We start from the raw sequence: 27,931 nt of genomic DNA, 5'->3' as shown, positions 1-27,931 counted from the left end.
GGCAGGGCGCTTGCGCAATTCTTAGGGCGTCTTGGTACTGCCCGAATCTAAACGTGACGGAAAGAGGCAGGCTCGTATTCCCCACACACCGCGCTACAGAGGCTTTCCGCGCTGCCCTAGAACTTGTTTTGCCTTTTTGGCCCTGAGAACCTAGCTTCTCGTTCCATTATGTGGCTTAAGAGGGCATGTTTTAAATTAGGCGATCCTCGGGCAGCCCGCCTTTTGGCGCAGGGTCCTTGGGCTGAGTCTTCGGCAGACACCCGGGAGAGCGGGGTCCTTCTCTGGGGCGGTCGCGCGGGCAGTGGCTCCCTGAAGTCGACACCGGGCAACATGTATTATAAGTTTAGTAGCTTCACGCAGAAACTGACGGGAGCGTGGGCTTCCGACGCTTATAACCCTCAGGTACGGGTAGCGCCGCGCCGGTTCGGGCGGGAGAAGTGGCGGCCCGAGTCTGCGCCTGGCAGTTTCAGCGCCGGAGCCAGGCGAGGCTTCTGCCCGCGCTTCGGTTTAGTTGGTCCCTCACCTCTTGTCACGCACTTGCCGTGGCCATGGAGGCTCCTTAATTCTGTAGCTGCTCCCCGGTGAGGCTGGCCTGGTGTGGAAGTTGGGCCTGGCACTCAGCAGCGGTCAAGGTGACCCCCGAGGTCGTTGCTGGTGGCTCGTGAGGTCGGCGGGGCCCAGCATGTGACCCGACCGAGTCCGAAGTTTGGCCCTGTCCTTTTTTTTTTTAAGGAAGTCCAGCTTTCATTCTCCTCAATGCTCCATTGTCATCCTCTTGCCTCAGCCCCAAAGACAGCCTCATCCAAGCACCAGATTTGGGAGCTGGGGTGATGGTACCAGCGGAAGCCATAGGGGCAGAAGGGGCTGTGTGATCAGAATTAGAAGACTTAAAGAGTTAATTCAAATGTTTGGGTGAGTCTTCGCAGTTAACGTGCAAAGAGCTGACATTTTTCCAGCTGTAAAATGGTTGATGGTTGCTCTTTAGTGGTCTGAAAAGTATTGCGACTTCACTCAGATTTTGCCAATGGGATTATCAGTCTCTAGCTTGTAGTGTAGAGATGAAAAACTTTAGAGTCCCAGACTTTTAATTTGGGCTCACATCCTGGTTTCGCTGCTTTAATTTTATGACCTTGATCAAGTTAATTCATTGTGAGCTCAGTTTCCTTTAGGGCAGCTGGAGTACAGATTAAAAGAGGTGTGTGTCATGTGACTAGCAATCGTTGGCAGGTGGCTATTACTGGATAAGTGGTAGCTATTCTCGAGAAGCTAAGTCTGAGATACCATCATTTTCATTCTCAATTCTCAGGGTAGGTAGGGAAGGGTTGATGAGATATGCAGTTGGAAAACTGGACTGGAACAATAAGGGCCCCAGGTGGGGTGTAAAGAATGCTCCATTGTTGTTACCTTTTCTTTCTTCTGTGAAACACCGTAACTTGCTCAAGGGGAAGGATGTTTAAGGATGATTTCAATGTAAGATTAGATGTGCTGTTAACTAGGATAGGGAGGGCAAGAAAAAGCACGTTTTTTTGGGGGTGTGGGGTTGGGGAGGAAGGGTCCAGGTTTATAAATATTGAGCTCGTGATGAGATGTCATGTCTGATTGCAGCTGGATTTATGAATAAGGAGTTTAATAGATCTAGGTGTCTTCAGCCCGTAGGTGGTAGTAGAAGCTGTGGTGGGGGAGATCATCCAGGGAGCAAGCACATGGGAAAGAAAGATGGAGTTACGATTAGATTACAGAAACAGGAAGGGAGAGTGGAGGAGGAAAATTTATCATAAGAACAATCCAGGATTAGAAGGGAAAGCAGCGTGGTGTCGTTGAAACCAAATTGATAGTGAGGTCTAAAGAAGGAATTGACAACAGTGACTTATCTTACAGATTATAAGAAATAGCTATTTCTATTATATTTGCTTCTATAAAGAAGCAGGTAGTCTTAAAACATAAAGGTGTGTGTTTTTCAGCACATTTTTGACAAACACACTGTGTAACCCACACCCTTATTAACATATACAATATTACATCACTCCTAGGAAGTTCCTTTTTACTATTGCCCTGTCAATCCATGTTCATCTTCCTATTCATATTTTTATCACTATAAATAGTTTTGCCTGTTTTTGAATTTTGTATAAATGGAACCACACAGTACTGTTTTGTATAAGCCTTCTATTTCTCAATATTTTTGAGGTTCATTCATGTTATGTTTATTAGTAGTTGGTTTCTTTTATTGCAGTATAGGATTTCACTGTATGAATATATCACAATTGATCTATTCCATTGGTGATTGTAGAATTTCTTTCAATAGAGTTTTAGCATAATCTAGATTTTGTTATCTAGTAAGAAAAAGTGAAATTTTGAACTAAAACTGACACATCTTGAAATTAATTGGCACTTAGAGCAGATATTACCCCAAGATGCATTTGGTACAGAGAGGGATTAAAGATTTCTAGCTCCACTTGAATTGTGTTTCTCTTGAGAATTTGGACTTCTTAATTACTTAAGGATTTCTTAAGTTATGTTGAAAGAAGTGATATTATGTAGGCTTTATATGAATATTGTAGGCTTTATATGAATTGCAGATTTCAGAGTGATTGTGACAGGTATCCCCAAACCAAGGGTTCTGACTTTGGTAATCAGGAGTACTTCAATTTTTCCTTTCTTGGAAACTTTTAAAATGTTAGCATACTGTAAAATGTAGGTGTTTGTAACTTTCAGTATTATGTAAAGTGAATAATCTAACATGCATTGAGTAAACTTATGGAAAAGCTAGTTCTCTAACAATAGTACAGGTAGAGATTTATAAATCAATCTGATGGCAAGTAATTGTCGGGAGGGTATTTTCCAGTGGTTGAGTGAAGAACATTTTGCTTACCTTTCTGTGTCCTTTGTTAAAAATAAATTGAGGCCAATAAGCATATGAAAAGATGTTTGACATCATAAGTCATTAGGGTAATACTAATCAAAACCACAAGGAGATACCACTTCACACCTGCTAAAACAAAAAAGACAACAGGTGTTGGTGAGAATGTGGAGAAACTGGAACCGTACTACATTGTGGGGGGAATTTAAAATGGTACAGCCTCTTTGGAAAACAGTTTGGCATTTTGTAAAAAAGTGAAACATAATTTTACCGTATGATCCAGCAGTTCCTCTCCTAGTTAAGATGGCAGAATATTCTAGATTAAGAGAACTGCGAGAGTGGAGGAGGAGAGGGGGGCTGCAGGGGGAATCATTGAGTAGGTAAGTTTAGCTGTGGTGGATGGAGGTAGATCATGAAGGGCCTAGGATGGTAGGACTTAATTTTGTGAGAAATGAATAAGAATTTACAAAGCAACTTGATGCTGAAAGTTGTGGTAGAGTCTTGTCCAGAGGTTGAAACAAGGGCATGGCCTCTTCCCTTTAGTTTCATGAAAGGTTTATGATGGAGGAGTACGTATCATAACCAGAGCTATGCTTTGAAAAGATAATCTGACTGGGAGAGACCAGTGCCGGGGGATGCCTGTTATACCCATAAAAGAGTTCAGGGTCTTCTCAGTAAGAATGGAGAAAGAGTCAGAGGCTGGAGATGAGTACTTAGCGCCCGGTGAAGGAGATTTTGGAAATGAGGAAGGAGGACTCCAAGATGACTGGGTAATGGGAGGATGGTGGTGTTTCCCCCAGAAACAGGGAGCTCCTGAGTAGGCTTGTGAGAAACTGGGTGAATTTTGGATTCACTGAGTGTGAAATGTCAGGGAAACATGGAGGTGGTGGTACCTAGCTGGCAATTGGAAATGAAAGGACTTGATCACTGCAGATTGAAACTTGTTTGTAGTCCTGAATCAGAATGAAAGAGCTCGTAAGTTTCTATCATTTAAAAATTAAAACATTTTTGGGATAATTCTCTTATTTCTCCACCCTTCTTCCTCCTCCTCCCCAAAGTTAAAAGGTAGAAGGAAAGGGGAAACTTTGGGCCAGTCAATTTTGAGGTGAAAAAAATCATGTTTACTTTTCTCTCTTAAAATTTGGAGCAGCTAAAGTAGACTAGGAAGAACTCAGCTACTAAACGTGGTAAAACAGTTGAATGGCTCTTAATCAGTTGTAGAGGTAGTGATTGTGTAAACAGCTAAGAGATTTGATACTCAGCGAAACCTGTGATTTCCACTTGGTCTACAGTCCACTTTTTTTTTTTTTTTCGGTACGCGGTCCTCTCACTGTTCCGGCCTCTCCCGTTGCGGAGCACAGGCTCCAGACGCGCAGGGTCAGCGGCCACGGCTCACGGGCCCAGCCGCTCCGCGGCACGTGGGATCCTCCCGGACCAGGGCACGAAACCGTGTCCCCTGCATCGGCAGGCGGACTCCCAACCACTGCGCCACCAGGGAAGCCCCATCCTCTGTTTTAACACAATTACTGGTTGCTGCATTAAGAGTAGACTGTAGGGCAGCAAGGATGGAATAAAATCAGGATGACCAGTTAGGAGGCTGTTTTAAAAATCTAGGAGTTTGGACCAGAATGTGGATTGGTGATGATAGGTGAGAAGTGGTCAGATTCTAAATATAATTTGAAGGTAGAGCCAAAAGGATTTTCAAATGTGTGAGTGAGAGGTATTAAGAACAATTTCAAGGTTTTTGGCCCAAGTACCTGGAAAGATGGGGCGTTATCATTTATTGAGATGAGGAGGGGCATATTTGAGGCTCTTAATTCCTCTAGGTTGGGGCATCCGTGGCCCTGGAAGGAGGCCTAGGCGAAGGGATTTGCTGTAGATCCCTTCCTGTAAATGTAGCTTCCTGGTCTACTCTTGAGAACCCTAGTGCTAGTCTTATCTAGCTGCCTTGAAACACTGGAAACCTTGACTGCTCTTATATTGTTAGGAGGTTTAATTATGCCTAGGGTGAAATACCTTAGCACCATTTGGATTCTTTTTACCTGTGGGGTCGAGACAGCTGATTACTGATGGTGTGGTGTAATAAACATGTGTGGGTTTGAATCCCATCTTACTTGTGACTTTTTTTTTTTTTGCGGTACGCGGGTCTCTCACTGTTGTGGCCTCTCCTGTTGCGGAGCACAGGCTCCAGACGCGCAGGCTCAGGGGCCGTGGCTCACGGACCCAGACGCTCCGCGGCATGTGGGATCCTTCTGGACCGGGGCACAAACCTGCGTCCCCTGCATCGGCAGGCGGACTCTCAACCACTGCGCCACCAGGGAAGCCCCTGCTTTACTATTTTTTTAAACATCTTTACTGTAGTAAGTATAGTTGCTTTACAATGATGGGTTAGTTTCTGCTTTATAACAAAGTGAATCAGCTATATGTATACATATATCCCCATATCCCCTCCCTCTTGCGTCTCCCACCCTCCCTATTCCACCCCTCTAGGTGGTCACACAGCACTGAGCTGATCTCCCTGTGTGATGCAGCTGCTTCCCACTAGCTATCTGTTTTACATTTGGTAGTGTACATATATCAGTGCTACTCTCTTACTTCGTCCCAGCTTATCCTTCCCCCTCCCCGTGTCCTCAAGTCCATTCTCTGTGTCTGCATCTTTATTCCTGTCCTGCCCCTAGGTTCATCAGAACCATTTTTTTTTTTTTAGATTCCATATATATGTGTTAGCATGCGTAGTTGTTTAAAAATATGGAACGCTTCACGAATTTGTGTGTCATCCTTGCTCAGGGGCCATGCTAATCTTCTCTGTATCGTTCCAGTTTTAGTATATGTGCTGCCGAAGCGAGCACACTTAGGACATTTCTGAGCTTTGTTTTAATCATCTGTAACATGGGCTGGTAATAATTTATGGGGTTGATGTGAAGAGTAGATTTCGTTATGAAGATTGTTTAGGAACCTGAAAAAAAATGTTTATTATAAGTGAAAAAAGTAGAATGTGGGGTTTTGCACTGTGACTATAAAGATTAAAATATGCCTATGGGGCTTCCCTGGTGGTGCAGTGGTTGAGAGTCCGCCTGCCGATGCAGGGGACGCCGGTTCGTGCCCCGGTCCGGGAAGATCCCACATGCCGCGGAGTGACTGGGTCCGTGAGCCATGGCCGCTGAGCCTGCGCGTCCGGAGCCTGTGCTCCGCAACGGGAGAGGCCACAACAGTGAGAGGCCCGCGTACCGCAAAAAAAAATATATATATATCTATATATATGCCTATGAAAAGATTGGAGGAGAATATACAATTCATAATAACTGATGGGATAAGATAATGGGATTATAGGTAACTTTAAAATTTGATATTCTGAACTTTTACAGTATTATAAATGGAAATATGGAATTATTTTAAGCTGTTAAGATGGTTGATAACTCCTGTTTTGAGATGATCTTGTTCGAAAACTTTGCTATAGTTTTGAATCACTTAACAGGTAAACGAATACAAGGCAGCTAGGTATAATCCCATCTAAAAATGCTCTCACATTAGTCCTGTCAAAACATGAATTTAATTTCAAACCAGTTTTGGAGTTGCTTGGTAGGAAGGGTTTTAAAATTTTTGCATTCAAGGGAAAATGATCATAAGGAGAAAATACAAAGAGCTCACAGAATGATGAGGGAGTGTCTAAAATTCTCCAGTTTAAAGAGAGAACTTTCTTATAGCCTTGTTATCTCAGTAGTTGGAGCCCCGGTTCTGTCTCTGACTCCTAAGTCTCTGTTATATTCCAAATGTAGACTAACAGCTTACTAAGCAGACTTTCTCTTCAAATGGATTGTTGTTTTTGAGCAGTAGTTGACGAGAGGTAGCAGGGGCAGGTAGGTACTTAAATGCCAGGGTTCTGGACTTGAGAGAGGCTTGAGTTCCCACACTTGCCTCTTTTTGTTATGGAGTCTCAGGCAAGTCACCCTCTCTGATCCAGTTTTCTCCTCTGTAAAAAGGGAAAGGTAACATCTCCCTAGGATTGCTGTAATGATGCGTATGAAATGCTTAACATGATGCTGGGCACATAACAAGAGCTTGGTAGATATTAGCTGCTATTATTCCATAACACTGATATCCATAATGGCAGAGATTGAATGTGTCCTATATATTTTCAGTATAGAGTAATTACTCAGTAAAATATGTTGAATGAGTGAAAGAACAGAAAAAAAGGCCGTGATTCTTTCCCATTTATGGGACTGTGTTAGAAGAAATAGAAGCCAAAATTACTTCAATGCCTTTTTGTTGCTCTGTTGATCCCAGTGCCTGCCTGGTGGGAGTAACATTGAGGTTTTCAATATGTGATCTTTAGAATAGGTCTCTTGTCAATTATAGGTAAAGTTAGATTTTTTTGAAGAGATCAAGTATAATCTGACAACTCTTATTAATTTGAGCAAAGGATTTCCTTTTTCATCTGTAAAAATAGAAGAGGCTGAGCTTTGTTTGCTAACTTTAAGATTTTATTTTTCTGAGTTAGAATTTAATATAAAAGGATGGATTTTATTGATTTGTAACTCTGAGTTCCTTAGTGTGATCTGTAGGTTATTTTGGAGAATCATTTATCTATCTGCCACTGTAGGTTTACTCCATCAGATAGAAGCCCAGAGTTCCCTTTAGGTTCTTTTTTTTTTTTTTTAAACAGCTTTGTTGAGATGTAATTCACATACCATACATTTACTCATTTAAAATATATGATTAAATGGTTTTTAGTGTATTCACAGACAATGTGCAACCATTACCATATTAATTTTAGAGCATTTTTATCACCTCAGAAAGAAAGCTGTACCTTTCAGCTATCACCTTCCTCTTCCTTAACACCCCCCGCCCCTCCTCCCCTGTCCCTTAGCAGCCACTAATTTACTTTCTGTCTCTGTAAATATCCCTATTCTGGACTTTCATATATTTGTGGTCTTTTGTGACTGACTGCTTCTACTCAGCGTACTGTTTTTTTTTTTTTTTTTTGTGGTGCGCGGGCCTCTCACTGTTGTGGCCTCTCCCGTTGCGGAGCACAGGCTCCGGACGCGCAGGCTTAGCGGCCATAGCTCACGGGCTCAGCAGCCATGGCTCACGGGCCCAGCCGCTCCGCGGCATGTGGGATCTTCCCAGACCGGGGCACAAACCCGTGTCCCCTGCATCGGCAGGCGGACTCTCAGCCACTGTGCCACCAGGGAAGCCCAGCGTACTGTTTTTAAGGTTTATCCATATTGTAGCATGTATCAGCACTTCATTTTTCTCCCCCCTTAGATTCTTTTTAAGACTGTGTGTTTGTCCTTCCTTTCTCTGTCACATGTGGCTGAGGCAGCTGCTGAGCCCCCAAATCTCATTCAGCTTATGTTTATTGAATGCCTGCTGTGTCCCAGACACTGCTTTAGGCACATGCTACTTCACGCAGTCCTTTCAGTGGTAGACACTCTGTGTATGTAGTACATGTGTATTGTCGTACACACGTCACAATGAGAACACTGAGTTTTCCTTTTTTATTTTTACAGTATATATTTTTTAACTTACAGATTTATTAATGCCAGAAAGTTCAGTTGCTCTGCTGTAATTGTTTTGTTTTGTTTTCTGGTCCTGAAAGACAGCTCTCTTCCCATTACAGGCTCTTCCAGATTGAGATATTTCTTTACTGTGTGTCTGGAAAGTTTCTGAAGTCCACTTTGAGGTTCCATGTTGGTACACCTACTCACCCAGAGGAGAAAAGGGGCAGCCAGGTTTCTTTTGAAATTTAACCCAAAGTTCATATAGATGATAAATGTTTTATTGGTTTGATGAGAAGATAGACACAGTGGGTTTATCTGGAAGCTTAGATTGGGCCTCTGTTGTGGTTTGCTTCTCCCCCGTCTGCCTCCCCCACCTTAACCAGCAAGAGAGTTCTTGACTGTGTTTGCTCTGGAAATGGGCGCTAGGGTGTTTTAGGGACTTTAAACCTAAATGCTTTGTAATGCAGAGTCGGGGACTTTCCTTCTCTCTTGTGTGGTGGAATCACTGACTCCACTCTTCTGGACAGCCTTCTCCTGGAAAGGCTTGTTCACATGCCCAGGCATACTTTCAACTTGACCTTTTCCTTTTTTCCTGCAGGGATTAAGGCCTGTGGTTTCCACAGAAGCACCGCCTATCATATTTGCCACACCAACTAAACTGAGTTCCAATTCTACTGCATATGATTATGCTGGGAAAAATAAAGTTCCAGAGCTGCAGAAGTTTTTCCAGGTGAGAGAAGACACTAGAACAGTGAAGGCTGTGAAGTAAATAGACCTAAAAAACCCTACAAAATGGAGTCTTAATCTAGTTTGCTACTCACTTCCCTGTTTTTTCTTAAATAGAAGTTTCTTGATTTTAGTTTAAGCCATAAACTGGTAGAACTTCATGTAGGTAGAAACTGATAAAAGAGGAGAGGGTGATTAATTTCCTCATCAGTATTTAAGGTTATGCAGATTTTTAAATTGCATATGTAGCTGTTGATCATCCATTGGATGGAGGAAGCAATAGCATATATATAATAATACTGTGAATAATCCAGTATATATTAGGCTTTGTGACACATGCAGTGACTTTTGGCAATAAGTTTTCTTCTAGTTGATTTTTGCTTGCTTGATATTAAAATTCACTGAACTGTTCCTAGAAGTGGGGGAGGCTCTCTTGGGTTTGCTGATTAGCAGAGAAGCTAGGATTGGACTTAAAAATATGATTAATGTTAATCTACCTACAGATAATTGAGAGGTCAGTGACTCAACTATATCTCAGGTATCGTGGGAGTGGCAATAGCTGTTACTGCTGTTGCTGGAAGGTAGCTTCCCCCTCCTCAAAAATATGTCCAGATTTAGGACCACCTTGGGGACTTTTGATCAGTTTAATCTCTTTTTTTTTTTGCGGTACGCGGGCCTTTCACTGGTGTGGCCTCTCCTGTTGCGGAGCACAGGCTCAGCGGCCATGGCTCACGGGCCTAGCCGCTCCACAGCATGTGGGATCTTCCCGGACCGGGGCACGAACCCGTGTCCCCTGCATCGGCAGGCGGACTCTCAACCACTGTGCCACCAGGGAAGCCCAGTTTAATCTCTTTTAATCTGATAACTCAGACTTGAGTGGGCATTTGGGGTCTTGAGTTGCCGTGGGGAGGGATTTTGGAGACTGTGCAAAATCATGGATTAAACATTTTATGGAGTCTCATTATTAAATAGGGGTTTAGCAGCTTAATAGAAAGAAGGTAGTTGAGTACAAAATGGACATGAACCTGTTAACTGACCTGGTGTGCTTAGACTTAGTCCACTAATGATCAGAAGTCAGACTAAATGTAGAGCATTTCTTATGCCTACAGGTCTTTGATTAGCTGCTGATTACCTTTGCCTTTAAAAAAAATTCACCAGTGCTCCTTTTGTAATTAAGCAATATATGATAAATTCCTTAGAAATGTGGATTTGTTGCGCACATGTTCCTGAGGCTGCATTTTGGAGAATGACTTTGGACTTACAAACTTTAGCTACATTAGTAAGAAATACACCAGTGTTTCAGTTAGCATTCTAGTCGATTTGGGCTTTTTCCACTGCAGTGGGTTGATGGATTAGTTATAAAGTAGAGGCATTTGTTCTATATTAGCCTAAATTGTAGAATCTTTTTCTTATCAGCCATATCCTTGATAATTCTTTCTTTCAAGAAATCCGACGGTGTGCCCATCCACCTGAAACGAGGCTTGCCTGACCAAATGCTTTACCGGACAACCATGGCGCTGACTGTGGGAGGGACCATCTACTGCCTGATCGCCCTCTACATGGCATCACAGCCCAGAAACAAATGAGTTAGGCTGCAGAGGACTGGTTTGCTTTTTAGCATAAATCCTTTGAATTTTCATTTTTCATTATTTCTGTAAAAAAAATTTTTTTTTTTTAACTTGAATGGCCTACTTAACATTCTTCAAGAAAAACAAATTAAGACAGTATTTTGGTTTGTTATGAAATGCACATGGCCTGGCAGAGCTCATTCGACAGTTAAAACTATTGTTTAAAGAAATGCTGCTGCTCTCTGCATTTGGGCTTCTGATTTCCCTGGAGGTTCTGAATGAAGGTTACACACAGTCTCATTATGGCAGTCTGTGCTGAGGTCCTTGGGGACTTTTGGTGGAGTTTTGAGCTTGGGATGGAGAAGCCTTTTTGGATTTGGATGTGACTGAGGAAGGAAAACAAGCTAAGGCCAGGCACATGAGATGAGAGATTTTGAGTTAGTAGTCACGTTGGGGATTTTTCCATCCTGCAGTAAAATGTTAATAGAGATTATTTGCAGTCTGCCTCTGTTCATTGGGCAGTTTGTTTCAAAGGGTTATTTGCGTCATCTCAGATCTTTAGTGAAATTTTATGTGTAATTGCTATGTATTTATTCCACCATGGGAACAGAGAACACCTGTTTAGTGTTGCACTTTAGACCAATGTCTGTTTTATTAATACAGCTGTGACACAAATTCTCCTTTACCTTTTAAAAATGTTATGGCTTTAAATTATGATTTATTTTAATTGTGGAATAAATACATGAATGAAAAAATCTCAAGTTGGAAGTCCTTTTAAATAAGCTTTCAAAATAATTTCAGAACGTACCAGAGGCATCTTAAACCCGAGTCTAATTTCTTTCTTTTTAATTAGACACTAGATAATCTTTACAAAACGGTTCCTCAAAGTCAAGTAATAGGAGGCGAATGGCATATTCGTGATTACCATATGGTTCCTTATAAGAAACTGCCTTACCCCTTAGTGAAATGTGCGTGTAGCACACAGTTCATTTAGACAGTAATTTCCTGTGTTGTCACAATTGGTAGACTTCACATACCCTGTATTAATGCTGGAAAAAGGTGGAATTTTATTATATAAAGTGGTGGTCTGTATTTTGCCATAGCAAAGAACAGTAACCTCTTACTGAAGATAAAATACGGCGTGTGAAAAGTCAGTATCATTCTCACAGGCTAGGAAACCCTTATTTGTCTGTACAAGTCTAAACTTCCTTGGTATTTCCCCCAAGTTTTTATTTTGAGAAACTTCAGAATACAGAAAGATTGTAAGAATAGAACAATATATCCCTGTATGTTCTTCACTTAGATCACCAGTTATCAATATATTGTCCACTTTGCTTTTTCTTGCTCTCTCAAACACAGGCACACATAATATATGTACATAATACACACACACACACACATTTGGTTTTTGCTGAATCATTTAAGATTAAGCTATGGAATTGTAATTCAGCCATAAATACTTTAGCCAGTATCTCCTAAAAATAAGGACGTTTAGTTATCATGTCCCTTTAGTCTCCTTTTATCAAGAAGAGTCCCCACTGTCCTCCATGACATTGACCTATTTGAAAAATTCAGGGTAGTGTTTTGTAGAACATCCTTTGATTTGGATTTGTCTTACTGTCTCATGATTGGATTCAGGTTGAGCAGTTTAGTCAGGAATTCTCTGTATATGGTGTGGTGTTCTTATTGTATCAGGTGGCACTTGGTACCAGTTCGTCCCATTATTGGAGAGTTGAAGTTGGTTAACTTAATTAAGATGTTGTCTGCCTTGTAAAGATACCCTTTCCCCTTTGTAATTAATAAGTAGTCTGTAGGGTGATATTTGAGACTGGGAATATCATGTCCTCAGTGGTTTTGTACCCAGTGTTAGTGTTCCTTGGTGATTCCTGATGGAATCATTTATTACTAAGGTGGTTGTAAAAAAGTGATTTTCTAATTATTATTGTTGATGTATCTCAGTGAAGAGGAGTACTCCCGTTTTAAGAGGTTTTAGTGTAATTTTCTCATTCAGGGTAATAACCACCCATGCCATTGTTCATGCTGATTCTCAAATTTGGCCCAAATTTGGCTTCTGTGTCCCACTGACAGTCTTTGAGCAGTTTCTTACTTTCTGACACACAGAATGCTGTCCACGTTTACCTTGTATTTTCTCTACCCCAGTTTCTTCTGTTCACTTTCAGGTATGTTCTGTCATATATATAGATGCATTTTCCTTCTCTGTCTTTTATTTTTGCCTAACTGATACTGTACATTCCTACTACTCATAGTTTGGAGATTGTTCTCTATCTCATTTTTCTGCATTGTATTCCATTTTATGAATACCCCATAGTTTAACTAGTCTCCTTTTAAAAAATTTTTTTAAAATTTATTTATTTATTTATTTTTTTAAATTTTTGGCTGCGTTGGGTCTTCGTTGCTGTGCGCAGGCTTTCTCTAGTTGCGGCGAGCAAGGGCTACTCTTCGTTGTGGTACACCGGCTTCTCATTGCTGTGGCTTCTCTTGTTGTGGAGCATGGGCTCTAGGTGAGCGGGCTTCAGTGGTTGTGGCACATGGGCTCAGTAGTTGTGGCTTGCGGGCTCTAGAGCGCAGGCTCAGTAGTTGTAGCCCACAGCCTTAGTTGCTCCACGGCATGTGGGATCTTCCCGGACCAGGGCTCGAACCCGTGCCCCCTGCATTGGCAGGCGGATTCTTAACCACTGCACCACCAGGGAAGCCCCTAACTAGTCTCCTTTTGATGGTTATTTAGTCTTAAATTTTTTGCTTTTACAAACACTGCCTTAAACATATCTTCTTTACATGTCATTTTACATATTGCTGAATGTATTTGTAGAATAATTTCTAGAAGTGAGACCTTTTTTTTTTTTTTTTTTTTTTTTTTTTTGCGGTACGCGGGCCTCTCACTGATGTGACCTCTCCCATCGTGGAGCACAGGCTCCGGACGCGCAGGCCCAGCGGCCATGGCTCACAGGCCCAGCCGCTCTGCGGCATGTGGGATCCTCCCGGGCCGGGGCACGAACCCGTGTCCCCTGCATTGGCAGGTGGACTCTCAGCCACTGCGCCACCAGGGAAGCCCTAGAAGTGAGGCTTTTAAGGCAGAGAGAATGTGTATCTCTAACTTTGATAGCTATTCCTCACTGTGAGAGATGGTGTGGATGTACAATCCTATTTAGCCATGATGAGGGTGCCTGTTCCTCCTCACCTTTGTCAGCCAAATGCATTGTCAAACTTTTTCATCTTTGCCAATCTGGTAATGATAAAATGTCTTTGGTTTAAATTGTCTTTCCACTGTAATTAGTGATGTTGAATATCTTTCTTTAATTTAAAATATATATTTAAAAATTTAAAAATCTTTTTATTTTTAAAGGTAAAATATATTTCCTTTTTTGTGAACTATCTAATCATGTACTTGGCCTCCTTGTTTCCAGGTACTTTTTGATAATGCTGTAAATGTTATTGGTCCATCAGGCCGAATTCCTCAGAAGCACTCTACTGACTCGTCTGAGCCAAACGTCTTCTGATTGCAAGTCTCAGAAATTCATTAAAACCAGCCAATGCAGAAAGGGGGATTTTCTAGAATCTGAGTGGAGCTGGGCCACAAGGCCTACCTTTGGGACCAAGGTGGTTGTCCTTTCTGTTATTCTCTTGGCTGTGCAGCTGTTTAACTCTTGTTTCTGTGGACCAGCTTTATCTCTATTTCTTGTTGCACATGGTAGGAAATGGTTGTCTAGCTCCAAATTCCAGGAGAGAGAATATCATTGGCCCCTTGTGGGTCCGGTGTCTCCCACTGGGCCAGTCAACTGTTTGGTGCCAGCCTATGGGGAGATGCAGTGAAGGAGCTCAGGGTGTCCTCTTCTTGGGTCTTAACTGAAGGCTCCGAGCCTTTCACCGTGTTCTCAGTTAGGATTATTCCTTCTAAGCATGGTACTTTGAACCCTTGCCAGGTTGGATTGTTTACTTAGAGGGGGGCCATCCTCCTTGTCAGTGCTGTCTCGATGAGATGCTGTCAACAGAGGGACAGTTACTCTCTTCACCTCTTCCAGACCATGTGGTTAGTCTTCACAACAGTGGTCTGAACTCATGTAGCTCTGGGGGTAGGAAAACTCCATGGAGTACCCAGGCAAGGATAATTTTAAGGGAATCAATTTTTAGGTCCTCAACTTCTGTTATATTTCTAAAGTTGAGCTGTCTGAGAACACGCCTAGCATAAGGGGTCTCTTATCACCTTTTCCATTCTGCAAAAGGAAAGCAAACCCTCACCCATTCTAGTCAGGACCATAGTGTGTTGCCCTGCTCTCTGGGGTGCCATGGGGATAATTCTAAATATAAATGTTGAGAATATGAGTCTAAAGACTAGGGAATAATCCTTTTATAAGTTACAAGTTTTCTGAGTCTACTTTTAACAAAATTGGAGGAACCAATTGAGTTGTCAGTTGATCATTAAAAATAATTTTGATAACAGATCACTGCATGACTTTGGTGTATAACTCGGGAGTTCAAGGAATTCAGAGATGTTGCTATTACAGAACTTCCATTGCCATCTATTTATTTATGAGAACAAGGTGTCTCAGGGCTTAATATCTATAAAAATGAAAAACAGGAATGGAATTGGTGCTGAAACTGTCTTAACAGTAAGCAAGATTCATCCCTGGAAACATGAACCTTCTTACTCTATCAGGATGCATTTCTAGTGAAATTTTGCTCATTTAATAATGATCAGTATTTATATTCTGTTGTTTCAGAATATGTGCTAATAGCAGTCATAATCATGCAATCCAGAGTAAAATATTTTTGAACACTTAGAGCTTATGAGGTCACAGAATATTTGATATGTTACAGGGAATTATAAGTATGGTCAATAAGAGACTTTCAAGCCTAAAAATGTGTTACATTAGGGTAAAATGTGGGGGGTAAAATTCTAGATGGAGGAGAGTAATGGAGCTACCAGTTCAAGAAGAAATTTCTGACTTAAATAGACATTTGTATTTTTAACTAGATGAAGGTAGGTGTCTAATTGTGATGGTATTTACAGTCCACTGGATACATTTATAAGACTGACTTAATAGTTTACGCCATTATTTACAATACACCAGAAACTGTCTTTGCAACTATTTAAAATTATAATGAAAAACTTTAGATGTTAAGCTTACGTAATACAAAGGGGAATACATAGATTTTCAAAATCCTTTTAGGGTAAACAAGAGCAAGAAAGGTTGAAATGGCAGCTTTATACTTTTCCTTTCAAAGAAGTGCCCGTTTACCCCTTCTCTGTTTTCTCTCTCAGCCAGAGTCCCTTTCTGGGTCCAACAAGCTTTCCCTCTCCTTCCTGGCCTCTCATATCCTGTGACTCCAGTGTGAAGCTGTCAGTGGCCTGGTGAGGGTGGGATTGACTGTTACAGCACTGGCTGGCTTTCTTTGGTTTATATACTTTTCCTCTCCGTTATGTGTGTGGCCCTGGGCTGGCTTCTCAGGCTTGTCTGACGTTGAGGTTCCTAATGCCCAAGTCTTCTATCGGGCTTTTCTTATGGCTGGAAGCTGTGCAAACCTTTCACTTTCTGGCCTGTTGATACTCAGTAGCTAGAGGTTATACCAGGGACAATAATGATTGACTGCTTAGAAATTCTGATACTGTCTGGTTCCAGTGATTTAATACATTTATTTGACATTTTGACTGCACGTATCCTGGATTGGAGCACTCTTTAATTTAGCACCAAACACTGCCCGCGTCGGGGTTGAGAAGTGGGACCCTGTCCTTAGTGCTCCTCTTGTCAGATTCAGTGGCTGTCAACCTTGGTCATCCAGGGCTGCCTCTGACCCACAGTCAGTCATTAAGGAGTTCCACTAATCTTCTTCCAGATATTTAATTAGCGTGCCAAAGCCTGGGACCCCAAGATGAATCAGATACTTTGCCTTTGTAAGCAAACACTGTGATTATATTTAAGGAAACTGTTATAAGAATTTTTTTTAGGTCCTTTTCAGGTTGTCTCTCAATCGCTTATGGTTGGTAAACCATATGGTCAAGAAACTCTGTTATGAAGGAATTCTGTTATCCTTCACCTGTCCTGATTTGGGAGCTCCATAAGACTGGTGGGGTTTGGTTGCTTGAGGACAGGTTGCCCCCCCTGGCTGGGTGCAGGTAGAGGAAGCCTGGCTGTGGCTTCTGTTCCGGGACCCATGTTGCACCTTGGCTTCGTGGGTCGGCCCCATAGTTGGGAGCATCAGCTGACCCTGGCTCTCATTACATGAACAGAGCAACTGGGGTGGCCCAGCCACCTCCTGGCGGAAGATTAGAGGGGATGGGTCATTTGCACTTGCATAAGCTCGAATCAAGAATCCTGACCTTTGTGTGGCGTGGGGGTGCTGTGCTGCTGCAGGATGGGTTGGGATGGCCAGATTGAGATGAGATGCTGTTTGCTCAGGGTCCAGAGTCTGTTAGAGCTCTTTTCTAAGGAAGCTGCTGCAAACTAATGGAAACAGGGCAAGCGGGGTGGCTGGAATATCATTCTTTAGATACTTCTTTTTTTTTCTTGAGTTCTGTCACAGCCCTCCTAGGACATCATGGCCGGACCTTGTCCATTGACACTGAGCTTTGTCATGGTCACATGGTTGTACCTCAGGGCCCAAGCATAGGTCTTTCAGACTGTCCAGCGTGTACTAGCCAGATTGGAATCCTTGCCTACTCCAAATAGCATTATGATGGGAGTCGGCTGAAGTGCCCTAGGCTGTAAGAAGTGGTGGGGTTGCCTCCCAGTTGGCAGGGAAAGTTTTAGAAAGAAGCAGAAGAAGCTCACTGCGAAAGGGCCTCGATATGGCTATAAACTGTAACTGACAAAATTAGGGACCTGGGTTTTCAAAGGCAGAAAAGAAGAGGCTGGTACTGGGGCCGGGTGGTGGTGGTGGGGGCGGTGGTGGGGAGGAGTGCTGTAAGGGAAGTCTTCTCGGAAATAAGGGTGTTTCCTGAGGGCACCTCGCCAGGCAGGAAGGCCACGCCCTGGCTTTTCACACGTTTGCGCACTCTGAGCCAGAGGGACAGACAGGCGGTGGGGGGCAGGTAGGCAAGGGTAGAGAGGAGGTGCCTGCACCGGGCCTGCTGGCCCCAGGGTCCGCTTCAGGCTGTGGCTGTACCGGGCTTATGCTGAAGGTGTTGAGAGATTAGAGCCTGAGCCCAGGACTTTGGGAGACGTCCAAGGAAGGAGGCAGCCTGGTTGCTCAGCTCAGCCTGGGCCCCTCCCCTCAGGGAAGTCCTAGCAGGAGTTACAGAAGTGCCTTGCCACTGGAGAGGGTGGGGGAAGAAGGATGTAAGATGCTCTAGAATTGGTTAATACCTGTCAGGCTCCAAGCCCATCTTCCACTCCCCGACACCTCCCCTGCTTAGGCCACAAAACCTTGTGAGATAGCAGATTAATTTGAAAATTGAGCTGCAGCTGGATGAGTTGATGTCAACTTCAGAGTTCAGTTGTGTTTAATTAAAGCCATCCAGAGACTAAACCTGCTCCCAGGAAATTATTCTGACCGAATAATTAAAAGAGAATAAAGGTTAGATTTGTGTTTCTGGCTAAGTCTCTATTGCATTCGGCATCTACAAAACATGAATTCCATTAACCTTTTGTGAACCAACATTAAATTGCTTTCAGTTAGTTGTCATTCTAATTAAAGTAGAGTCACACAGAAGAGCCTTTGTTTATACTTGGTGTCTGTTCCCTTTTCTTCTCTGGAATTATGTCCTTGAAGAAACGGTCATTTGGAAAATCGGTTCATAACTTTATGTGTCTGCCCATCCCTCCCTTAGTCGGGGTCCTGTTCACTGAGCATCAGAAGGAATTGCACCAGGGGAAGTAGGCTGCAGCTGCAGAGGACGGCTGGGGTAAGTAATCACTGCGGGTGCTTGGACTGAGGTGTGTAATTTGCAAAAACATGTCCTGCGGCCACGGGAGATAAAATGAAGGACTAGTTAAGGTCGCCTGCCCAGTTCAGGCCAACTTGGGCAGGGGCAGGCCCCAGGGAAGGTCTTCCCAGGAGGGCCTTGTGGGTTGGGAGAGGGTGTCCTGCCATACTGTGACCTAACTCCCCCTGGGCCTCTGTGCTTTGGGTATGGGTGGCTTTGTTCCTGCTGAGTGATGGGTCAGTTCATCCGGGCCTGTCTGCAGCCTCAGTGTCCTGAAGGAGTCAGCACACTCGGGCTCTGGGCTCGTGACTGCAGCAGCGGGGAGGGAGACGGTGAGATAGAAGGTCTGTGTCTCTGCTCTAGGACTTACCTGTACCTTGTCATGCAGCATATTTTCCTGCATGATTGTGGATGTGAGGTGTTATGAACAAGAGTCTCTAAGCCAACCCAGGATTTCTCAAGATGGATCACTCACTCCAGGCCCCCAGAACTCAGGAGGCAGGGAGAGGAGATCTGCTTTCTTCAGCTTCAGGTCCGGAGAGAGGTCAGAGGTGCTGACTGTACCCTTATTTGTGTGTCTTGGGAATGGGAATGTGCGGGGGTTGCTTGCCGGTCTTTGCTGAGCTTGTGCTGTGCTCTGGGCCTAGAAGAAGCTCATAGTGGTCTGGGATCTGGACCAGATGCTGCTAAAAACAGAAGGGGCAGCCTGACTCCACTTGGGAAGATGGTCATGCCTCAGGCTTCAGACCCAGGAGCGCCTCGGGTCTGCGGTTTCCTAGTGGTGCCAGGCGACCTGGCCATGTCTGAGCTGGGGCTTGAAGTCAAGTTGGCTCTTCTCTTTCCTGGTGCCCCAGCTCCCTGGGCTGTCTCTGACTCCTGATGAGTTTTCTGGCCTTCCCTCATGGGCCATCAGGTGCCCTGTTGTCTTTTCTCACAGGGCTCTTCCGTGAGCAGATCTGGGGTTACCTGAGGATTGGCACCCCATCTCCCTAGCAGACTGGGGACTTGCCCCGTCTTCACCGTCAGGAAGCTTTAACAGCATGTACCATTCATTCCGTAATTGCTGCATGCCAGATTCTGTGTTGGGCAGTAGAGACCAGAGAGAGGTGATGCCGTCCTTGGTCCCCGAGGTCAGAGAATGATGGGCACAACCAAAGTGCAACAGAACTGTCCAGAGGCAGGGCCAGGGTCCAGGAAGGCCAAGGAGTGGCAGGGACACCCTCAGAGGGGACACTGTGGAAATTGCATAGTGATGCGTCAGGAGTTCCTTGCTAAATACAGTGGGGAAGGGCATTTGGCCTGAGGGAAAGGTACTTGCTGATGTGTGAGAGGAGGTGGGGGAGAGGCAGGCTCAGGCCAGGGGCAGGGCCAGAGCGGGCTTGGACTCTAGTCGGTAAACAAGAAGGGTATGTGTTGGGATGGCCACAGAATCCAGTGTTCTTTTGGTTCTTTTGAATCCATGGTGCCAATATGGAGGACAGATTGGAGGGGAAAAAGACTCGCAGCCTTGGGCTAGTTAAGAGTTATAACAGTTCATTTGAGAGATGATGAGAGCCTGGGGACCAGTGGCAGCGGGCATGGAGAGAGAGGCGTGAAGCCCAGGGATGTTAAGAAGGCAGAGTGAACACAGCCTGACGCTTAGTTGGACATCGGAGGTTAGGGTGAGGCAGGCTTCTGGGTGCTCCCGGGATGACTCAGCCTGGCTCCTGGGTGAGTGGAGGTGCAGGACTGGAGGGTCAACAGGGCAGGGCACGTATGGAAAACAGTGGATTGCCTGTGAGCCCTCTAGGCAAGGAATTCCAGTCAGCAGTTGTGTCTGGAGATAAGCGCAGGGGTCTGGACTGGAGGTAGGAACTTGAGAGGTGGCAGGACGCAGGGGCAGTGGAAGCCTGGGGTCTGCTACATTGTTAGGAAGTGTATGAATGTGAGGAAATAGAATGGGGGAAATACCAGTATTTCAGGAGCAGGTGGAGAGGACAAGAGCTTGTGATGGCTCCTAGGGTCTAAGAACATAAGGAACACAGACATCATGTTGAGTGAAAGAAGCTGGACACAAAAGAGAGCATACCCTGTGATTGCATTTAGATAGAAGTCAAAGCTGGGCAGAGCCAATCTATGGTGATAGAGGTCAGAACAGAGAGGGAGTACTGACAGGAGGGTATCACAGGGCAGGCTTCTGTGCCGGGAACGTGCCAGCTCTTCATCTGGGTGGGTGTGTACACGTGTAGGCAGATAGGCAGATACCCTGAGATGTCTGCACTTTACTGTAATTTATACCTAAAAAAAAAAAAATCTTTAAAAGCTTAAGAAAGAAGGGAAGGAAGATGGAAGTGTAGGGGAGGAAAAGTAATTTTCCTTCCACCCTGTGAGTTCTTGGCTGAGACCCCTGTAGTAAAAGACAGATAAACAAGAGACAGACAGAAGTTTACGAACACATATACCTCATGTGTACATGGGAGGTACTCAGGGAAAAATGAGCAACTCCCCAAGCGGGCTTAAAATTCAGGCTTAAATACCATCTTAGTAGGGAAAAGGGAGGGAGGGAGGCCTCCTAGGGGAGAGTGCATGATTTTTAGGGAAGATGAAGGACCCTTAGAATGGTGGATGGGAGGTGTGATGGTTTGTGACAAGTGTGTCTGGGTGTGGTGTGGACTCCAGTCTCCTCTCCTGGGATGAGAGTCAATCTCCCTTGGTTGATGAAGCTCCTGGGAGGGGATTTTTTTTTTTTTTTTTGCGGTACGCGGGGCTCTCACTGTTGCGGCCCCTCCCGTTGCAGAGCACAGGCTCCGGACGCGCAGGCTCAGCGGCCATGGCTCACGGGCCCAGCCGCTCCGCAGCATGTGGGATCTTCCCGGACCTGGGCACGAACCCGTGTCCCCTGCATCGGCAGGCGGACTCCCAACCACTGTGCCACCAGGGAAGCTCCAGGGAGGGGATCTTTGACAATTGAGTTCCTTTTGGAGCATCTGTCTTTAGGCAGATGGGGAGCTCAGAGAAAGCCTCTCACTGGATTGGCTGTTTTTCAGGTGCCTACAGCTCAGAATAATCAACATACCAAAGTGGCATATTTGGGGCTGGCATATTCTGCTGCTCTTCAGAAGGAAGATGGAAGGAAGGAAAGAAGGGGAAATAAGGAAGGAGGAAGGGTGGATGGAGGGAAGAAAGAAAGAAACCTGAAGCCGGTGGTGCCTGGCAGGAGAGGATAGGGTTTTCAAGAAAGAGGATGTGACCAGTGTCGCTCACACGCCTAGAGATCAAGCCCTGGGCTAGCTCCATAGAGTGACCTGGAGGCTGCCCTCCCAGTCCTCCCATGGTCACTAGAGTGTGTCCCCAGCGCTGCGGAATGAGTGGCATAGAACAGACCCTAACATTGAATCAGGACAGGGAGGGCATACCTGAGAAATCTCCCGTGCTTGGGTCATAGTTCCCAGCAGTGCAGATGGCCCCTCTGGTTTCCTGAGTGTCCTCCCAGGCAAATCCCGGTGTTGAAATTTGATAACGTTTAATAAAAAATGTTATTATCTACTATAATTTAAAAGAACTTCCTTCTGTTTCAGTGTGAGGGTTTCCCATAGAAACCACTTCAGCCTGGGCGGCTGTGAATGGCGGCTTTATTAACAGAGCCATCTGCAGGCTTTCCTAACAATCTGTCGCCCTGCTCATGGCTTCCAGTGCAAACATTGTTTATTGTGATGTAGGCCTCAGCCTGTCACCCGTCACCTGGAGGGGGACAGCCTTCCCTGCGCCCCGAGGCAAGAACAGCTCATCTGCTTCCCTCGAGCCCCTTGGACGCAGGGCCCTCGCAGAGCAGGGGCGGGCAGAGCCCTCGAGCTCATCAGGAGGTCTCTCCCCTGAGAATCAGATGCTCCCGGTGGGCAAACCCTTACTCTCTTTCAGACGGAGACCAGGGAGACGGGGCCTAAACTTACCTAAACTCACAGTGAAACATGCCCTTTTCATTGCAGCCTTAGGTTTTTTATGTCAGATACCTGACTTGCCCTCACGGAAGGGCTGACTCACCTTCAAGTGGGACTGGTATGAGAGAGACCTCACCAATGCTCCAGGGGCCTGAGGGCTTGAAGCTAACACATTCTTTCGAGAGAAAAGGGACTCTTGGCTCAGCTCAGAATTAATTCATCTTTTAAATGGAAATGTCAAAGCCTGGCAAGCACTCCTGCTCATGATTCTGGTGCTGAGATATTCATGGGCAGCAAACAGTAGGCCACATGAAAATGGATTTTGCCATTGAAACCAGAGGGGACTATCGCTCTCAAAGGAGAAAGCCTGATCACCTAATCTCAATTCTGCCGCAGTTTCACCAGGGCCTGCTATATAGTGGAATTCTTCTTTTTCTTGTCATCTTATTACTTCTGAGTAAGGGAAGGTGATTTAGCCCAAGCACCTGAGGCAAGGCGGCCGTGGGGCGGCTTCAGGAGAGCATTTCCAAGAAAGGGAGTGAGCATCAGTGACACTCAAAGCAGTCAGAAGGGGAAGCCAGTGAGGACCCAGGAGGAGGCCTCGAGAAGGGGTGCAGAATGCCCAGCGAAGGGGAGGACTCCTCTGGCTGCAGGGGTAATGCACTGGCTGCTTCTGGGGGGGCAAGCAGGTAAAGCCTCTGTGTTCCCAGACACACCTCTGACCAGCGCCCCTCCCTTGCCTGGGGCTCCTCCAGGCCCACACTCAGCTAGGAAGTCTCGCACAGACCCCGTGGGGGCAGAGAAGTGGCAGGGAAAGCTGCAGGGAGCGCCGTTTCACATCAGCAGTGTTTTATTTGATCATAGATGGAGTACCTCAAGTGCACAAGGACAGATTTTATTTAAAAATTTTTGTTGTATTAAGGCCCATATTTGTTTCCATATTCCTTTCAAAAGCATAAAAGAGAAGGGAGTTTCTATATCATTATTTAAAAAAAACTTATTTTGAAATAATTATAGACTTAGAGGAAGTTTAAAAAAAGAGAGACTGGTGAACCCTTCCCTCAGCTTCCCTCAGTGGTGACATCTTATATAATGTGTAGTTTTATGTCCAGGAAATGTTCATTGGTACAACAGAGCCATGCAGACCACAGACCTTAATCAGTATCCACCAGTTCTGCCTGCATTCCTGTGTGCGCGTGTGCAGTTCTGTGCGATTTAGTCCTGCTTATAGATTCGTGTAATCACCACCACAACCAAGATGCAGCCTGTTCATCATCGGAACCCCCGTGCTGCCCCTCTGTAGTGACATCCCCTCCCCTCCGTCCCTGTCCCCTGGCAACCACTAGTCTGTTCTCTAATGTTGCTGTTTCAAGAATGTTATAAATGGAAATGTAGTTGGTAAACTTTCCAGATTGGCTTTCCAGGATCCATGCTCCGTGAGGGTAGGGCCTGCATCTTTTCATTGCTGGATTCCACGCCGAGCCCAGTACAGTTTGCACATGTACCCGATGAAACAATGACTCCTAGTCTCATACAAATTCGCCGGGTTCAGACTGGCTACCACTTTGAAGGTGTCGGCAGCACAATACGTTTTTACTGTAGAGTGAGTGAAGTCTGTAGAAGGAAGAGGCCCTGCCCTTCCTGGTCATCCGACTTACACAGTTGCGTTAACCGAGAGAGAGTTCTGCGGCTGATGCGGTAAGAGAATGCCAGCTTCTGGTTTCCCTGCTTCCAACCAGGTTTCCAAGTCAGCCCGACCCAGTGTTGGCTGAATGGGCATCACTGTGCTGAGATGGGCTCCAGAGTACGCTTTGACCCTTCCCAGGATGCACTATGGCTTGGTGGAACATCAGGAATGAAACGGGATGACCAGGTATGAGGGCTTTGCTTTTTATTAAAAAGTTATTTTTCTTCCCTGAGGCCCTTTTAGCACTTTGTCTCCAGCTCCTTTAGTGTGAGATCCGGCAAAAATGAACTCTGCCAGGGGTTGAAATCTGCGTAATCCCGCAGAGATACTGAGTCAACACTGGCAATTATGCATATTCACGCCTGTCCCTGGGTGGCTCCCTAGGAAGATCTATTTTCAGGACTGCGTGTTTACACTGCTGAGGGAGAGGAGAGGCAGGATCAAAGCCCTCTGGCTGAGCCTGGGCTGGAGGATTAAGGGGAAGAAGCACTTGACTGGTGAAGGAAGAAGCTACTATGCTGCTTTTTTGGTGAAATGGAAATTGCTCAAAGGTTGGAAAATAAGGGAGCAGCTTCTCCACACAAATAGGTTTAAATTGAACATCAGGGACTGAGGACACAGGAGCCAAGAAAGGCAGGAAGGGCAGGGAGTCACTGGCAGCAGGTGCCGCAGCATGCCTGGAAGCTCTGCCCCGCACTCCAGTTGTAGGGATGACAGGAGGGGACTTGTGCAAGGGAAGGGTCCCTCCAACTTTGTGACTGTTCAGAGCCCAAAGACGCTTTTTCCAAAGCCTAATCACTTTCTGTGGTTTCTGCATATACTGGTCTCAAATCCTTCCTACCAGAAGCTCAACCCATTTCATTCTCTTTTTGTTACTAATAATCACTAAATTAACTGTTCTGCAGTGAGCATCTCCTGCAGTGCTGCACAGCAGAGCACGGGGCTGGCCCCAGGAACTCTGGGGGCAGGAGGACCTGCCTTCAAATCTTGGCTCAGCCACTTGCTACTAGGGTAACCTGGCTTCTCATCTGTAAGTTTACTCGTCTGTAAAATGGAGATAATCGAATTCAGGATTGTTGGAAGAATTGAATGAGTTAGTACGTGGAAAGCACTTCAGTGTTACGTTATGTGTTAGCTGTTATGGCTGAGTAGCATTTCGTTCTGTGGATGTGTGCCATATTGTAATCATTGAGCACTCAGTTTCTTATTTTCCACATTTCTTGATGTTTTTGTCCTTTGAGATACAGAAGTGGCACCCTTAAGTTTTTCTGCTAGACTTTTGGATTGGTAAAATTAAAACAAAAAACACAAACGTGTTCAGTTCTGTAAGCTATGGTCTCCTGAGGATGTCACCCATGGATATAGAAATGAAACACACTGACGTTTCTAGAGACAATGAAACTTTGTTTTCTCCTTTTGGGATTCTTTCTCTTTTAGTTTCTTTGTCCACTTTGTATCAGAGGTTACTGTAGGGGTCTATTAATGAGGGTGGAGTCGAAATTCAGGTTTCCTTTGGAAAAGATGAACTGATTAGCACAAAAGGTGTAATATTATCAGAGTCCCTGAGGAGAGCAGGAATTGCCCCTTTACAAAGGAGACGTTTACTATGGTCCTTGAAGATGCCAGTCCTGGGCATCCTGGACAAAGGCGGCTCTTCAGCAGGGCCTATTTCTGTGATGGGGACAGACGTGCAGCGTTGCTGTGGGCAGTGCCCTCACCCTCTCCTGAACTGAGGACTGAGATGACATAGTCCTCTGCTGTTTCCCCGTCTCCTTTCCAAAAATCTCTGAATCTTCACCCACATCTTTTCCTTCTTCCTCCATTTATAGAGAATGTCGTTCTCCTCGTGTAAGTGGAAGAGGCTCCAGCTTTCCAAGTTACAACACACGAAGTCCTGGCGTGGCAGTTATCTGGGTAAGTGAACGCAGGCCTGTTCCTGAACCTCTCCAGCCCGCCCCTTGCCCACAGGGCAACACACCCCTTGTCATTGCGAGCTGGGGTGTCTGGGGGTGCACTGGCCACACGGGGACTCCTCCAGCAACAGCTCTGCTCCGCTCCACCCAAGTCCTGAACACATGCTCTTCAGCCCCGTCTCCTTTGTCCTAAAAACATGTCCTTGTCCTAAACTCTCATTGTAGTTCCACCTTTAAGCTAGAAACCTAGTTCCTTATAGAAGTTACACTAACAAACACCTCAATATGTCCAAGATCTAATTCATCATTATTTCCCCATAGAGGTTCCTTTTTTGGATCTCCTTTTTTATTAAGAAGAAAAATCATATTGTTTAGTGGGTTGGTTCTGGTGTCTGTCAGCTGTTTTGTCTCTGAATTCTTGAAAGAGGAATTCCTGCCCCAAGACAGCATCTCACAGGTTAGTATATGCGAGTGGCTGTGAACATATATTCATAGTTAACAAGGATGAATAAGATGATGATGAAAACCCCATCATTTCCATGACTGTAAAACTGGGAATGTATGGGATACTCTTAGTCTAATGCTTCATAAAGAAAAATTTGTAGCAGCTAATTTATGGTTGCAGTGTACAGAGGATGTGTCACTAAGCAACACGGGAGAGATGGCGAAAGCGGGACGCTGAGTGCAAGGGCTTCTGGCAGGCTACACCGGGGAGGCAGGCAGTGGAGGCGGGTCAGGCAGGTAACCAGGATCACCAGGATTACCTAACAAACACTGGAGAGAGTGTAGACATGAAATAAATTAAAACAAAGCTATTCCCTATTAAATGGAAGCATAAATGAGAAGTAATTTCCTCTAACATTATGAGATGGAGTCTGTCACTCCAGAATAGCTGTATGCATAGCAGTGGCAGTGGTCAACTGATAAATGTGTCCTTCTGAACTGTCACGTCTTCTGATGATTGGACAGTCACGGAAACTAGCAGCATAAATGAAAAAAGACTCAAGACACATTTGGAGAGACAAATGAAACATTTTATTTTTTAATCTTCAAAATCTTCTGCCATAAGACAGGAATGCATGATAGAAATGGCTCAACATCTTCACATGAAACACTTGGATTCATTTTCATTCACAAGTTTTTCTAAAAACATCTACAATTTCATAATCCCACCCACTTCCAACCATTATCACAGATTTAGTTGACTGTTAAACAGTAGTCGCCAGCAGTAGAGCTGGAACGCTTTCTGCGTATTAGTAGTGTCTTTGGAAACTACCACCCAAGATATCACGAATATAAATTTCATGGTACACAGCAACCCCAAAGGTGACTGATGTCCCCAAATAAACTCCCTGCTTATCATGGAGAGTGGTATCCCCCGGGTACTTAACGAAATGCTTTTTCTTCTCCTAGAATTACTTGTTCATCTCATAGTATTTTTCTTGCAGGGTATATAGCACATGCTGACCTGATGATTCAGTCACCATAGCTAATAGGCAAATATATATGCCTGATACTACTGCTGCTCTCTGATAATTATGTACAAACATACTGAAAAATGATGGGTTGCTTGGAGTCTACCTCCCTTCTTCTGAAGAGAACTACTTTGAGGTTTTTTTTTTTTTTGAACAGTTGTAAACAAAAGGAAAGAGAAATACATGGACATATATCTATACACAGAGATAACACACTGAGTATTTTCAGTGTGGTGCATATCTTCTTATATAGAGATACACAGAGTGAGTGTCTACACTCACCCCTTCACACATACCCACACCCTTACATACAGCATGTGAATACAAATGTCGTGAGTGTCCTTGGGAGTTCACTGAAGTTTGTGTATTACCAAATGATGATGAAATACCTGATTTGTATTACTC

At 44.7% G+C, this 27,931-nt stretch overlaps 1 protein-coding gene across 5 annotated transcripts in view; it reads left to right on the top strand.

Annotated features, from left to right (window-relative positions):
- The first annotated feature begins 246 nt into the window (after positions 1 to 246).
- The window catches only part of COX7A2L (cytochrome c oxidase subunit 7A2 like), a 29,129-nt gene continuing 1,444 nt past the window's right edge, over positions 247 to 27,931 (top strand). The window contains exons 1-9 of one of the 5 annotated variants that reach the window (XR_014297779.1): positions 247 to 402; positions 8,957 to 9,088; positions 10,530 to 12,832; positions 14,118 to 14,270; positions 18,439 to 18,513; positions 18,923 to 19,066; positions 24,191 to 24,324; positions 25,968 to 26,052; positions 26,373 to 26,508. Coding sequence is in view for 1 of the 5 variants with exons in the window: in XM_082671920.1 (XP_082528046.1) it covers positions 331 to 402; positions 8,957 to 9,088; positions 10,530 to 10,670 (345 nt within the window). In the remaining 4 variants the exon portion in view is untranslated. Of the gene's footprint in view, positions 403 to 8,956; positions 9,089 to 10,529; positions 12,911 to 14,117; positions 14,271 to 18,438; positions 18,514 to 18,922; positions 19,086 to 24,190; positions 24,325 to 25,967; positions 26,053 to 26,372; positions 26,509 to 27,931 lie in introns of those variants that run through there. The other 4 variants (XR_014297781.1, XR_014297782.1, XR_014297780.1 and 1 more) reach the window with 4 other exon arrangements.

This window comes from Grampus griseus (assembly GCF_964374135.1).
Source record: "Grampus griseus genome assembly, chromosome: 15".
Taxonomy (NCBI): domain Eukaryota; kingdom Metazoa; phylum Chordata; class Mammalia; order Artiodactyla; family Delphinidae; genus Grampus; species Grampus griseus.
Note: the sequence above shows the minus strand (reverse complement) of the source record. Positions and strands in the feature narration are given on the sequence as shown.